This window comes from Eleutherodactylus coqui, chromosome 3, assembly GCF_035609145.1.
Source record: "Eleutherodactylus coqui strain aEleCoq1 chromosome 3, aEleCoq1.hap1, whole genome shotgun sequence".
Lineage (NCBI taxonomy): Eukaryota > Metazoa > Chordata > Amphibia > Anura > Eleutherodactylidae > Eleutherodactylus > Eleutherodactylus coqui.
In genome coordinates, this window is record NC_089839.1 from 196332093 (window position 1) to 196347542 (window position 15450).

At 43.9% G+C, this 15450-nt stretch overlaps 1 protein-coding gene across 1 annotated transcript in view; it reads left to right on the forward strand.

Annotated features, from left to right (window-relative positions):
- IL17RC (interleukin 17 receptor C) overlaps window positions 1-11699 on the forward strand; it is a 60295-nt gene extending 48596 nt beyond the window's left edge. The window contains exons 16-19 of the mRNA XM_066596753.1: window positions 1293-1344; window positions 5659-5754; window positions 6686-6721; window positions 8885-11699. Coding sequence (XP_066452850.1) covers window positions 1293-1344; window positions 5659-5754; window positions 6686-6721; window positions 8885-9537 — 837 coding nt within the window. The 3' untranslated portion in view covers window positions 9538-11699. The remainder of the gene's footprint in view (window positions 1-1292; window positions 1345-5658; window positions 5755-6685; window positions 6722-8884) is intronic.
- The last annotated feature ends 3751 nt before the right edge of the window (window positions 11700-15450 follow it).

Here is a 15450-nt window from a genome sequence, read left to right on the forward strand (position 1 = left end):
TGTCTGCTGCACAGAAGGTGATGGGCAGGAGGATGCTGATTGCTGTGGTCAGTGGAGGTGAGAGTAACAAATACTTCTCACAGCTGTGCATTTGTTAGTTGTATCCAGTCAAGAAAGTGCTTTGAGATGATCTCACAATGGTGTTCCTATTCCCTGACAGTAAACAGAGATCTTGAAAATGCAGAGGAACTATAATACAAAGTATATTAGAATACTGTAGAATTTTTCATTATACTTTATTTACAGAAGACCTGAAACCCCTTGAATTTAGAGGGGCACATTTATCTAAGACCGGTATTTTACACGCTGGTCTTAGATAACTGATGGTGGAGTAAGATCCACCTCCTATTATATTTGGCGCATATCAGGACGGCTGTGCAGCACTTTCTGATATCTACAGCAGGTAAAAACCTATTGTATACTTGCACTATAATTTACGCCAAATCATAGTTTACTTCTGGCTTAAATCATAGTGAATTTGATGGGCCGAGCCATGTCCACTTTTTTACAGAAGTGGCAACGGTGGCATAAAAAGTAGAAAAGTTGCAAATTTTTGTGCAAGTAGGCAATGTTTAACAACAGAAGCCTGGTGTAAACGTATTTATGAATTCCCCCATAGTCAATAGTGTTAGGCCATTTTCACACGGCCGAAAAAATCGGGTGAGATCTGTGCATTGCGAGAAGCACACATCTCACACAAATATGAACCCCGTTTGAATAGGGTCATACACATGAGTGATTTTTTTTTTAATGTTTGAAGTTAGCCTTATAATGCTGCAGTTGTTCTGTAGTTCAGTCATTATTTCATCTTTGGAGTGGAGACCTCCTGTACCCATTGATCAGATCTGTCCTATCTGCCTTAGCACTCCTTTACATGGGCGTATGCGCAAATGTGCCTGCTTCAGCGCAATGCATTAGTGCTATAAACAAGGCTGATTTGCACGCATTTCTGCGCATAGTACTGTATTTTTTTGCGCATGAAATGGCTATTTAGCCCAATGAGATCCAAATGGGTTTGTTTTCATGTAATTGTGCAACGTATTACGCATTTGTGTTTGCATTGCACAGGCATTTGCAAACCTCCCATGGACTTCTATGGGGACTTGGGTGTGAAAATGCACAGGAAAATGGAGCAGGTCCTATTTTTTTCCATGCGTGAGAAATGCACGTGCAAAAAAGGAAATGAGAAAGAACCCATTGACATCAAGTATTGCGTGTTAATTTTGCGTGCGCAATTAGACCTGTGTGAAGGAGCCCTTACAAGTTCATACGATCGTTACCTTTCTTTACAGATCTTTAAATCGGGTGAAGATTCTGAGCTGTATGCCTGCAGTGTGGAGAAGTGTAAGTATATAGTATTGTATATGTACTGATATACTGAATGCTTATCCTGCATATTTGCCTAGAAATACATTTTGATTACATGACTTTTGCCCAGTTCGGTCTTCTTCAGTAGGGTCAAGTATTATGTCTGTGATGGCCGCTAGTACCGGATCCTAGTCCTACAACCCCAACGATCTATTCTCTTAAATAATTTTTGGTGATTTAAAAAAAAAAGTTTTCCGATGTCCCAGTCAATTTTAAAAAGAAAAAGTCTGGTACCATGTTAGCCAGAAGAGCAAAGTGTGATTATTCTCCATGAGAGAAACCAAAGTAATCTTGTAGATATGATACTTTTTAATGGCTAACAAAAATACATGATGTTATAGCAAGCTTTTGAACCTACGCAGGGTTCTTCTTCAGCTAGTGGGATAATACACTGCATTACTTATGTAGTGCCTTCTACTAAGCCTATGACAGGACCTATACCCCGCCTCCAGCAGAGTCTAATAATAAACTGAGTTACATGTCAGACAAGGAGGCCACTGTCAGGATTCTGGCTGCCATGGGAACCCGTTGTTTGGTGCTGACGGGTTACAGAAGGGTCCCCCTTTCCCTGTCATCAACTTACATCTGCAGTTGCTATTGATTGTGGCATGTAAAGGCTTCAACTGCCAGGATGTTTGCTACTGGTGGTTAGAGCAGGAGCCTGGCTGTCAGTACTCCCCCATCTTAAGAAGATGTATGTGCAGATTTAAAGCTGATTAGTGAGGTCAGTAAAAAGATGTATTGGCCGTCACTAAGGGGAGGGTGTTAAGAAAAAAAACAAACACCAAGATCTTCTGTCCTGGGTGGCAAAAAAATCTAGCACCATAATGGACGGCTCATTTTAATCTTTGCCATGGGCTTTCTACAACACTATACAGGAGCCAATGGTTCTTGGTGTAAAAGTACATAGAACATGGATTTTTGCTGGGTAAGCATTGAATTAACAATTTTCCTACTGAGACAAGAAAGCCAATATACTATCATATAGAGGTGTAACGTGGAGCTCCTGGGGCCCATTGAAAATCTGTTACAGATGAGCCCCCACCTACCTGTGCCATTGATAATACTGGTATCTTTTCATTCTAGCAGAGGAGCCTTTGGGTTCCCTGATGCGTCAAGGTGCAACTGTACCTCTGCATCTTCCATAGCTATGTCCCTGCTACCTTCGCCTGGGCTCCAAAACACGTAGGACTATATTACATAATTTATAATTCTTTATTCTTTGAATATCGGGCCAGGGCGGAATGTTTTATTTGCTCTATAAATGCCACAAAGATGTCTGAGGTGAGCCTGACTTGTATGTGTGATAGATGAATACTGTTTCACACACACCCACAATGCATGGAAAAGTCAATAACATAATAAAAACATTCTATCCGGAGACGCGTGTCTCTGTTTCCTGCCAATGTCTCATTTCTTGGAAACGTATTGTCTTTCTCTTTCAGTTTTCCTGTTTTGTGTCCACATATACAATGGTGTAAAACAAAGTAATTTACGCCCTTTATCTAATAAGCTAATAGAACAAGTCATATAAAAACAAGAGCGACTCTGTGAAAATACAATAGAAAAAATAATCCTGTGACAAATAACCTATTTATTAATGAAGATAATTTAAATATTTAAAGGGGTGGTCTATTTTTTACTGCTTTAATTAATGTAGTTATAAAATAGGAAATCATATACATATGCAAAAACAATCCCTCTCCTAGAAGTTGTCGGAGCGGAATGAAACTTTCTATGTGTGACTGTAACGTTGTTATAAGTAAATTATTACAATATCAGAGCAAAAGGTTCATTTATTGTGGAAAACCGACCCCTTGAAGGGAGGCTCTAGTACCCTGTTGTACCACCTCTAGCTTGGATACAAGATGTGATACAGACAGGCATGGAGGCTCTAGTACCCTGTTGTACCTCCTGTAGCTTGTATACAAGATACGATATGGGGGGCATGGAGGCTCTAGTACCCTGCTGAGTCGCCTCTAGCCTGTCTACAAGATGTGATACGGGTGGGCATGGAGGCTCTAGTACCCTGTTGGTTCACCTCTAGCTTGGATACAAGATGTTATACAGGTGGACATAGAGGCATACAGGTTCTGTATGGTATCCTGCAGCATATCAGTCCACATTTGCTGTAATTGAGCCTCTAGATCATGCAAACTCGTAGGCTGTCGGAGTTGGTGTCCCAGTTGGTCCCATACATGTTCTACTGGTGATAAATCTGGTGACCGGGCAGACCACGAAGTGTGACAATGTTGTGGAGACATTCCTGTGACCCCCTTGTGTGTGCGGCCGAGCATTATCCTGCTGCCTCTTGAAAGCTGCCATGAGAGGAACACATGTGGCTGCAGGATGTCCTGAACATATCACTGAGCTGTCATTGTCTCTCGTACCACTACTAGGGGGGACCGACTGTTGTATGCGATGCCCGCCAGACCATCACGCCAGCAGGGGGCAGTGTGCTGCTCCACAGCAAAGTCAGTATTGAGGCGCTTACCCAAGGTCTTCAGACATGAAAATGTTCGTCATCAATGCCCAAAATTATACTCGTCAGACGATCCTCTCTACTGGTGCTCTATTGAGGGCATCCAGAGCCTGGTCACTTTGTGTGCCCTCACACATCCACTGGTCCCAACACCTTCTAACAGTCTGGTCAGAACGGCCCAGTGGCGGCAAATCGACAATATGAGCATCCAGCTTCTCCCATCCTAATAATGCGCCCCTCTCAGACTCTGGTAACGGGTCACATCTCTTCTCTGCGTCGTAGAGCCATCTAGTGGCCAACAAGCTCCACACAAGCGGAAGAAGAGGTCACTACACACAAGGAGCCTCTGAGAGCCTTTATAGGCCAAGCGGAAAACCAATTTTAGGGCCTCAGGTGGCAAGACCGTTCATCTAATCCACGCTAATCATTTGCATACCTGACTGAGATGTAACTGCATGCTGAGTTGTGTAACAAACCAACAACTCCTTCTAGGGGCTGGATTTTTTTGACAAAGTGACCCCTGATAGTCAGGGGCGTAAGTAAAGGCTCAGGGGCCCTGATGCAAAAGGTGAGCTGGGGCCTCCTTCCTCTATCTGTATCTGTACCCATACCCATACCTAAACCATGCTGCACAGAGACATAACTTGAATCTTCTGGGCCCCAATGCAAAACCTGTAACAGGGCCCCCAACTATAATGCTTTATTCATGGTACTGGGCTACCTATATGGAGAAAAGAGGCCTTATGGGCCTCCTAAGGGCTCATGTCCACGGGCAAAATAAGAATTAAAATCCGCAGCGGATTTTAACTCTTTTCCCGCGCGTGGATCCGCACCCCATGGGGATGCATTGACCACCCGCGGGTAGATAAATACCCGCGGATGGTCAATAAAAGTGATTTTAAAAAAAATGGAGCATGGAAAAATCTGGACCATGCTCCATTTTCATGCGGGTCTCCCGCGGGGACGGCTCCCGCGGGCTTCTATTGAAGCCTATGGAAGCCGTCCGGATCCGCGGGACACAAAAATCAGATTGTACTCACACGCTCCGGTTCTTCTCTTCGGCGTGGCGCCATCTTCTCTCAGTCGCGGCCGGATCATTTTGCTTCGGCCCGGCGCATGCGCGGGGCACGTCACCGACGTCATCATGCACATCCGCCGAGCCGAAGAAAGAAGATCCGGCCGCAACGAGAGAAGATGACGCCGCAGCGAAGAGAAGAAACGGAGCGGATGGGAGGTGAGTTTATTCTTATTTATTGTTATTTTCAGCGCTCATGTCCGCGGGGCAGGAGGGACCCGCTGCAGATTCTCCATGGAGAATCTGCAGCGGATCTGATTTTCCCCGTGGACATGAGGCCTAAGGCTCCTGGGCCCGGGTGCAACCGCATCCCCTGCACCCTCTATAGTTACGCCCCTGCTGGTAGTAATGAGTGAATAGCAGTTTATTGTGGAGCACAGTATTACTACCTACAGCGTGCCATCATGTTGCCGATGCAGGAACAGCTCTTATATTCTTCTCCCTGACTCCTCTTCTTTGCAGACATGATCAGATGCTGGATGTAGTAACACTGTTTCAGCTCCATTATACCTGAAACCTATCTTAGCTGTGAACTGGAGTAGGGTTCAGTCTGACGGACCCCAAGATGCAGCTAGTCGCAGCAAATGTATTAAGAAGTTTGCGCCTCTCTGACACTTTGCTTAGCTTGGCGTATGAAACACTGGCATAAGTAACTATGCCCCATGGTTATTTGACTGCTTGCCATACATTATATACATATTTAATAATTCCTATCTCTGTGCTTCTTCTTTAGACCTCAGGTCCACATGGATCTGGCCCTGGGTGTTGTGCCTCTTTGCCGTCGCCTGCGTGCTGCTGGTTCTACTCCTCAAAAACGAGAATCTCAAAAGTAAGTTTTGTTTCATAATATATATATATATATACTGTAGCTGCTGTTCCTGTAAGGCCCACAATCAAATGTGCTCCTAGAGGGTTTTCTTTGGCTTAGGTTGACTTCACATGGGCGTATTTGTGCACACAGAATTTGCGCGTGTAACACATAGTGAATAAAATCCATTGATTTCAATAGGTATGTTCACATTTCTATATTTTGCGCAGACATTTCGGTCACACAAAAAAAAAGTTGCATATATCATTTTATGTGCGTAATATGCAGTTAGTACGCCTGTAACATGTGTATTTACTGCGTATTTTATGCACCAGACTATGATAAAGGTGTGAATTATGCACCAAAATAGGACATGCTGCGTTTTTTGTTTTTTTTTTGCGTGGACGAAAAATGCAGGTCTGATTGGCCTAATGTAAATGCTTTTAGCACCGCGTATTACACTCACAAAATTACACAGATGGTACGCTCGTGTGAGTGAGCCGCTAAAGAGGTTGTCTCTAAAAGATCACATCTGTCCCTATACCCTACTAGGGCATTTAGGTATCATAGAAAGAGATACTTTGTTTGGGTCCCTGTCTACTAGTCAGAGTGAGGGCTGCTAAGTCAGATTGGCTTCTTCTCTAATGCCCTTCACCCTGCCTGATAAAACATGGGTGTGGGTGGATAAACTTTTTCTTTGTGGAGAGTGCCAAGTTGGCATAAGCCAGGCGATGATTACTGGAAAATAGTGTATGCAAATAAGCTCACATGGTCGCGCCTTCCTTGCGTAATACCGCATTCCTCCTGTAGTGGCTGCTGTGGGTGAATTGTTTTGCTGTTTACAATTTCGTGGGTGATATCAGCAAATTGCCAGAGGTGATACAAGATGAGGTCAGCGAATCGCCAGAGCCCATGGCAATGTTTAAAAATGATATTGTTGCTTGTTTTCCAGAGTGGTTAAAGTCGATGACTGCAGAAAGATCCCTCAGTAAGTACTAATTCTAATGCTATCATTTGCATAGTCTTGATAAACTGACTAATACATTCCGAGAATATCAGAATAATTAAGACTTCTTAGAATTGATAATTGCAGCTTCCTTGATTGCAGTTCAGGCTTTGCTAGTGCGCAGGTCTTACCTTGCTCCTACAGGTCTTGTAGTAGTTTCCCAGAAGCCTCAGAACTGTATCGCTATGTTTATCTTTAAAGGGGATATTCCAGAGAGATACTTACCCTGATCTAGTTTAGCCTAATGTCCACAGGGAAAATTCGGGCCTGCACAGATTCTCCATGCAGAATCCCGCAGAAGGTCCCTCCTTTCCCGCAGACATGAGGCCTCAAAATCGATTATACTTACCTCTCCGGACGCTGCGGGTCTCCCCTCCGTCGTGATCAGATCTTTTTTCTTCGGCCCGGCGGATGTGCTCGGCACACTGGCAGCGTGCCACGCGCATGCGGCGCGCACACTTTTTTTTGTTTGAACCCCTGCTCTCTGTGGTCCTGCAGCGCAGCACAAATACAGCTGCGCATGTGCCGCGGGACTGGACGGCTTTCGTAGGCTTCAATGAAAGCTGTGGTGCGGGAAAACCGCACAAAATGGAGCATGCTGCAGATGCTTTCCCGCACGTGCAATCCGTGGGCCAGGAAAGAATGACATCTGCAGGTATTTAAATACCTGCGGATGTCCAATGATTCCCTTTGGGCGTGGATCACGCATGCGGGACACCCGTGCGAATTTCATAAATCCATTTTGCCCATGGACATTGAGCCTTTGGGTTCAGCGCCTTCATTTCCAACCATGCTCCGACACCTGGTCACATGATATGAACCTTTGGTTGTCAGTGATGTCATCGGAGGGGGGCTGACTAGCTTATTTCAATGACTGATCTGTCACCTTCCCTGTCACCACTAATGAGAACCTAGGGGCTGTCCACACTGACGTATTTTGCATCCTTTTTACCTATGGAGTATGGAAGTATGTCTTGGCTTGACTGTGGTTCTCCTGACCAGAACTCCGAGCATCATATACCAGAGGCAAAATATTGCAGTGTAGTTGCCCCCTTAGTTATTGGAATGAGAAATAAGCCAGTCAACTAGCCCCGTCCATTGACATCACGAATAACAAAAAACCCATACCATATGATCTTGTATCAGAGATAAGCTAGAAGTCGAAGTGTTGGCACTGTTGTAGAACTGGATCAGAGTATCTTTCTCTCTGGAAAACCCCTTTAAAGAGCAATTCCATGATGCTTTTTAACAATAGATCATATTTTAGGGACTCTTAACAGGGTGTGTCTTCTATTTTTTGCCTTATAGTTTAGGCCACATTCAAATTGTAGATCTATATTGTCTTATGGTACAAATCAAGGACTTAGAAACCCTTGACTATCCCTTCTGGGAGATTCATCCAGTTCTTGAGTCCTGGAGGGATGGTGGTGGCACTGAAGACACAGAATGACTCTCTAACCCTTGGCTATCACATCACAGGGGTTTCCCTTTATGGGATATTCTGGTTAGTGGCCATAGTTGTAAGTTTTCACCCATTCATTAGATAGGTGAGAACTGATAGACTGGTGTCCAGACCCCCATTGAGCTATTATTTCTCACCAAATTACAGCCACTAACCGGAATACGTCTTTAAGTATAAGGGTGGCTTTACATGGGATAACTATTAGCTGAAAAATCGCTAAAACGAGTGATCCTCCATTATAGTTGTCCCATGTAACATGGGACCCGATAGGGTACTGAGACACAAAATGCTCATTTGTAGCTCACTGAAAACGAAGTGACTAGTGAGCAACTCTCGCTCAGTGTAAACAGGCAGTGGTTCATCTTTAAATGACTACTGGTTGACAGTGAATGTAGGCAGGCACCCGGAAGAGATCTCTGTCACATTCTATCTCCATTCACTGAACAACTATCACTTCTGAATGAAAACGTATATTCCCAATAGTCATTCTGTGTAAAGTAACACTAAGTAGCACCATCCTCTTCACACCATTTATATGAGATGTTTATTGAGGAGTCAAGTAACATTGCTGTCCTATGTGTATCGTGGGAGAAGAGTCTATGAATGTCAGACCCACCTATGTAACGTTCAATATCCAACTATGTCCAACCATTTCCAATATCCAACATTTTTGTCACCCTTAGGTGAAATCTTCAATAACCGTAGAGTCTTAATTCTCTATTCTCCGGACAACCAAGAATATGAACACCTAGTGCGGGTATTTGCCTCTTCTTTGAAGGATCTCCAGTTGGACGTGATCTTAGACCAGTGGCATCGTATTAAAATGAGTGAAATTAATCCCCTGCCTTGGTACCACCAGCAAAAATCCCTAGTCTTTGAGAAGGGAGGCTTGATTATCCTCCTCTTCTCTGAAGGAGCCAGAGAAAAGTACAATGCATGGCAGGCACAGGATGCAACGCAATGCAATGACCCAGATCCGTACCACTCTTTTGGAGCGGTGTTAAACTGTGTAGAGTCTGATTTTTATAACAAAAAGGCCAACGGGCGATATGTTGTTGCCACTTTAGGTCCTTCCCATCCGAACTTTGTTCCCAAACCATTCAATTTAGTCCCAGTCTATAATTTGCCGATATATCTTGAAAAGTTATTAAAGGAAATTGCAGGGAACAATGCCAAGAAACTTGGTCATAAGCAGGTGAACCGACTCTCTAACAAAATCCGGGACAAACTCTTCAATGAGGACAAGCTAAAATCTGTAAATTCTAATGGAAGTGTTGCTGTGGAATTACAGCCCTTAGTACAGAACACAAGTAACGTTTCTGAAAACTATGGATGAGAATGCGGTCAACACTATAAGCTGGAGGGCAAAGCTAACTCTGAACTGGGCAGGCAACAGCATTCATAAAAGTTGTCGAAAGAATCTAGATAAGGGCTGGAAGTGGACATACCATCTCTGAAGGGTCAAGAATAGAAAAAAGAAAAGTGGATATAAGGTTGGCATCACTTTTAGTTGTAATTCAACCTAGACTGAAACATGTACTCCAAGGTCTGAACCATCAGGTGGTACAGATAATGTGGCGTGATTGAAATCCATGCGGAAGATAGTGGAGTCTAGTCGCCACCAAGAATAAAACAAACTCATGCATTTTGGGATCATGTAGAGTCTTTTAATGGCCTCCATAAATCCTCAGCTATAAGTTCTAACTTTGTGGCCTACAGCCACCACTAGAAGGAGTTTAAAGAGAACTTGGATGGTATGGAGAAAAGAAGGTGGAGCAAACCAAATAAGAATAAAATATGTAGGACCATATCTTGTGCTAGGGTGTGTAGATTGGGTCCTGCATAAGAGAGAGTTCTCTGTATGCCAGATGCAGCCAAGCCCAACTGACCATCTCAACCTCCAGGGTGGACATATATACAATATATACAGAAAAAGGTTTAAAAACTGCCTGTAACGTCTCTCTGGGCAAAACTTTAGAAGTCTGCTCATCGCTCCTGACGTGTGGCCTCTGCAAATACTGAGGAAGAGGCTTCAATGGCGTTAAGCAATACCACCATTGTGTATTCATACATGTCCCCAGTTTGCATCTTCTACCCAGTTTTTAAACCTTTTTTGATACTTAAAGGGAACTTGTCAGGTCCCTGATGGTGCCCAGGCTGCGGCCAATACGGTCTAGTGATAAACACACTTGATTTCCTCAGTCTGTCACGTATACTAATCACTACAGGAGTTTTGGATAACTTTGATTTCAAAGTTGGCAGCAGAGATGAGTCTGGTACAGCTCATCAATATTCATATATTTACTCCTAACCCTGCAGCCCTTGCCACTGATTGATAAGTCTCTCTGCTTACACAATAATACCTGCCAATCAGTGGTAGGAAGGGCAGGTGAGCAGTGAAAATATGAATATTAAAAGAGGTTTTCTGGGCAATTTCTTTTGATCCTCTATCCTCAGGTCATCAATAGTTGATTGGCTGGGGTCCACCACTCGGGACACAAACCTATCAGTTCATTGGGCGCCCACTGTGAGAAACACAACACAATGTACAGAGCGTAAGCAGATAGCTCCAACCCCAGTATAGTAGGCAATGCTGGTAATTGCAGGTGCAGCTCTTACTGATTTTTATGACAGCTGTGCCTGTAAATACTAGCACCAGCCACTACACAACGGTTGGAGCTGTCTGCTTCTGCTTTGTACACTGTGTTATATTTCTGATAGCGGGAGCCCCATCAACTGATGGGCCAGGGTCCCAAGTGGTGGACCCCAGCCAATCCACTATTGATGACCTATCCTGAGGATAGATCATCAGTAGAAATTGCCCAGAAAACCCCTTTAACGAGCTGCATCGGACTCATCTGTGTGGCTTGCTGTAAACTTTGAAGTGTAAGTTTTCTAAAACTCCTGAAACAATCAGTATAAGTGGCAGATCGCTGAAATCAGAGGGTCTGTCACTAAACTGGAGTGTTCGCAGCCCCATTAGAGACCTAACAGGTTCCCTTTGTAGCGGCCCTGACAACCAGATGGCCGAATCGCTTCTCTGACTACCTGATATACACTGTACACTTGAACAGGTCAATCAAACAGGTGTAGCCTCTTGGACTAATGTACAATGTGCATCTCGTAGGCGGAGAAGCGGGTGCAGCCATCTTTGTTCGGTGCTTTAAGACCCTACTGCATATTGCTTTATCTCTGGGTTGAATGCATTTGACTCTCGGTCCACACTTTATCGAACGGTTACACTGTAGAATATTTTTTCATGCTCTGATATTCAGAACATTTCTAGTTTCTTCTGTATTCTTGTCAACTAGTTTCTATGAAACGTTTACTCTATAGTTTGTATATAAGTGTATTTTTTGCAATTAATTTCTTAATTTATGACATCTAGAACCTCATCTTGAAATTGTGTTTCAAAAAAATGGTTATTACATAAATAAGGAAAAATGGAGAATCTTTGATATAAGAATATGAAGGAAATAAAATCATATTTTTGCTATTTTTGTTGATATCCAGTTCTTGATTGATTTAAATTAGAATTAAAGTAAAACCACAGTCATCCCATAAGAGCTGACCTAAACCGATGTCCACCTAAAACGTACAGAAGTGTCCATATACGGTACTAGCAAGCTGTACACTACAGTCACAGTGACAGTAGAGAGATCGGAGGGGGGCGCGGCGGTGGGACCCCAACAGATCAGCAAGTAATCCCTTATCCTGTGGATAGGGGATGAATTGCAATTATGGTACAACCCTTTTAACCCCTTAAGGACTGCAGCTTTTTATTAATTTTCATTTTTTCCTCCTCACTTTCAAAGAATCATAACTCTTATTTATCCATCATTACTGCTGTCTGAGAGTTGTTGTTTGCAGGATGAGTTGTATTTTTCAATGGTGCTATTTATTGTATCATATCCTGCAGAAATTAACTTAGTGCACAAGCACACTGGCCCAGTGAGCAGCTGATTGATGGAGATCCAGGGTGTCAGACCCCAGCTGATTGACTATTTGCAGGATAGGTAATCAATAGTTTGCAACTGGACAACCCCTTTAATAGTTTATAGATAGTATTTGATTACAATGGTTTTGCACATTTCCTCACTGCATATTGTGGGTAGTGCCAATTGTAGATACAATGCTTACATGCCTAATGGTCCTATGTCCATCATCCAGGCTTGGAACAAAGTGTAAATGTACAGCTCATATAATAGAGGAAAAAACTGTGCTCAGGAGCAAAAAAAAAAACAATAGCAAAAGTTACTTTAATAGTACCAAAATTAGTTCTTTGGACTAGGAGGTAGTAACCCCATCACATACCCCATTGCAGGTTCTCTCACCCACAGTACTGGCACGATGTCTTTAAATGGGGGCATTAACCACCTATTGTGAATATCATTGAGCCCTTGGAGGACCCATAGGTGTAATGACAGACCCCCAGGGGGTATTGTCCACACAGTTGGTGAGTCCTCCTCCACAGCCATCCTACAAAGGCGCTGTCCATTTTCTAAACTTTTGTTTCTACAGGTTTGGAACAAATAACAGGCAAAGTAGGCCGTAGAGAGTAATCTTATGTGTGTCCACCTCTAGAGGGGGAAGCTGAGGCATATCAAGCACACATAGGGTCGCACAACAGAACTTGGAAAGGCGGCGTACTTCCTGACCATCGGCAAGTGTGTCCAAGGAGTTTAATGCAACTCTCTGGTTTCGGGATAAAATTCTGTCTGCAAGCGAAGAGGGTATATTACCCGCAGTTGTTGTTCTTGTCTGTCGCCCCTCTAATTCTCCAGTTTCTGACCCTGTTCTCGGCAGTCCAAGATGGCTGCAGCAATTTTCTAATTGTTTAATGCACACTGTGCACTTTTCTCTGATTGGCCAATACTAATCACATAAGCAGCTTTGGTCAATCAGAGAGTTATAGTGCATTAATAGTAACACTACCAATGTACTGTGGGATTAGATGGTCTGAAGATTGTGTCGGCCATCTTGGACAGTTGAAAACAGGACCTGGTACCGTCAGATTGGAAAAGAACTGCAGGTAATATACCGCCCACCCCCTCTGTTCCTAGAGCCAGGAGCAGTGCTCTGAGCTCCCGCCCCCTCTCTGCCTCCTCTCTGCCCCTCTGCACTATTTGCAATGAGAGGAGGTGGGGCAGGGCAGGGCTACATGCCAGGGAATTAGCCCCGCCCCCACCCTGCCTCTCCTCATTGAAAATAGTGCAGGGGGGTGGAGAGGAGGCAGAGAGGGGGCGGGAGCTCAGAGCACTGCTCCCGGCTCTTCCAGCCTCCTCCCCCTGCAGAGAGAGACGCCGTATATCGGCTGGGCGTGAATACCCGGCCAATATACGGTCGTCTGAATGAACCCTCATCTGTAAAAAAACAATGGCAGAATTTGTGTTTTCTCTCCCTCAATCAGAAAAAAAATTAATAAAAGTTTTACAATATAGTCCATGTACCAAAAAATGCCACCCATAAAAACTACAGTTCACCACACAAAAAAACAAGTCCTCAATTGGCCAAGTTGACCAAAAAATAAAGTTATGGCTTTTGAAAAGTAGAGATGAAAATCCCCTGAAAATCGATGCATCCTTATGCCCCAAATAGACCATGTCATTAGGGGGTTAAAGGGGTTGTCCCGCGCCGAAACTGTTTTTTTTTTTTTTCAATAGCCCCCCGTTCGGCGCGAGACAAACCCGATGCAGGGATAAAAAAAAAAAAACGGGTAGTATTTACCCGAATCCCCGCGCTCCGGTGACTTCTTACTTACCTTGTGAAGATGGCCGCCGGGATCTTCACCCTCGGTGGACCGCAGGTCTTCTGTGCGGTCCATTGCCGATTCCAGCCTCCTGATTGGCTGGAATCGGCACACGTGACGGGGCGGAGCTACGAGGAGCAGCTCTCTGGCACGAGCGGCCCCATTCAGAAGACAGAAGACAGGACTGCGCAAGCGCGTCTAATCGGGCGATTAGACGCTGAAGATTAGACGGCACCATGGAGACGGGGACGCTAGCAACGGAACAGGTAAGTGAATAACTTCTGTATGGCTCATAATTAATGCACAATGTACATTACAAAGTGCATTAATATGGCCATACAGAAGTGTATACCCCCACTTGCTTTCGTGGGACAACCCCTTTAAGGGACCTTTCACACAGGATGAATGCGTCCGATGTGTAAGGTCCCTAAAGGTTACGAATTACATAATCATTATTCTGTCAAAGGGAATTTTCACATGGCTGAAATTTTTCGCATTCGACACTGCAAGTAATGCACGGCTCCATGCGGATTTTGATGCAGAATAAAAATGGCTAAAATCAGTCTGCAGTGGATTTTGATGTGGAATTCTGTAGTGGCAAATTCTGCTGCATCCCGTGTGAAAGATCCCTTATTCTTCCTTCCTTGCACTTATACATCCAGTGCCTCAGAGGGTTCAGTTGAAGCTGGAACGGTGCTCAATTGGTCCGGTTTCAGAGACATTCCCCCTGTGATCATTGTGATTGTCAAGGAAAGCTGAAACTGATCATACAATTTTGCTACAGCAGCCACTACAGGGCCAATGTAGTATTATATGTCGGCCATTCAAATAAATGGCTTACCATGTGATACATACTCTAATCTTGGCTAATATGCCCTAATAAGTCAAGAAAGGGGTTTATAGTGAAGTTGGACTCCTTTGCTACTGTATATGTCCGCTGCCTTACTACTTATGTCCAGGGGAGATTGCTATTGTCTTCTTCTTGGGTTTGGTAAGGGTCGCAGTAGTGGCACTCCAATAAAATTCATTAAAAACCCCATATATACTGATCACCGTATACAACTTACTACAACAGCTGCCTACAGCTAGGACTTACAAATCATACTGTAGAAATGTCACGCGGGTCAATATTCTGCGCACAACAAAGTCCATGGAAATGCGCCAAACCAGCAGGTCCCATATTCTTCGCTTTTGCAATGCAAATATTTAATAAAAGTCATCAATGCCAGTGTAAATTAATAAACCGAGCCCATGTGTTCTCAGATTAGATGTGAAGGCTTGGTTATCAAACCGTCACAACCTGACGTAGGTAGTGTTTTCAATCTCTGTGCCAGATTTCCATGAGTGTATATGTTTGTGGAAAAGATACACATGTGCCACCTAACGCAGATGGCACAGCCACTTTTTTAGAGATAACGGCCCGCTTACAATTGCCGCTTCTCTGTATGAAAAATTATCCCTGTGACCCCGGAGTGCAGCATAAAATCACGTAACAAGTTT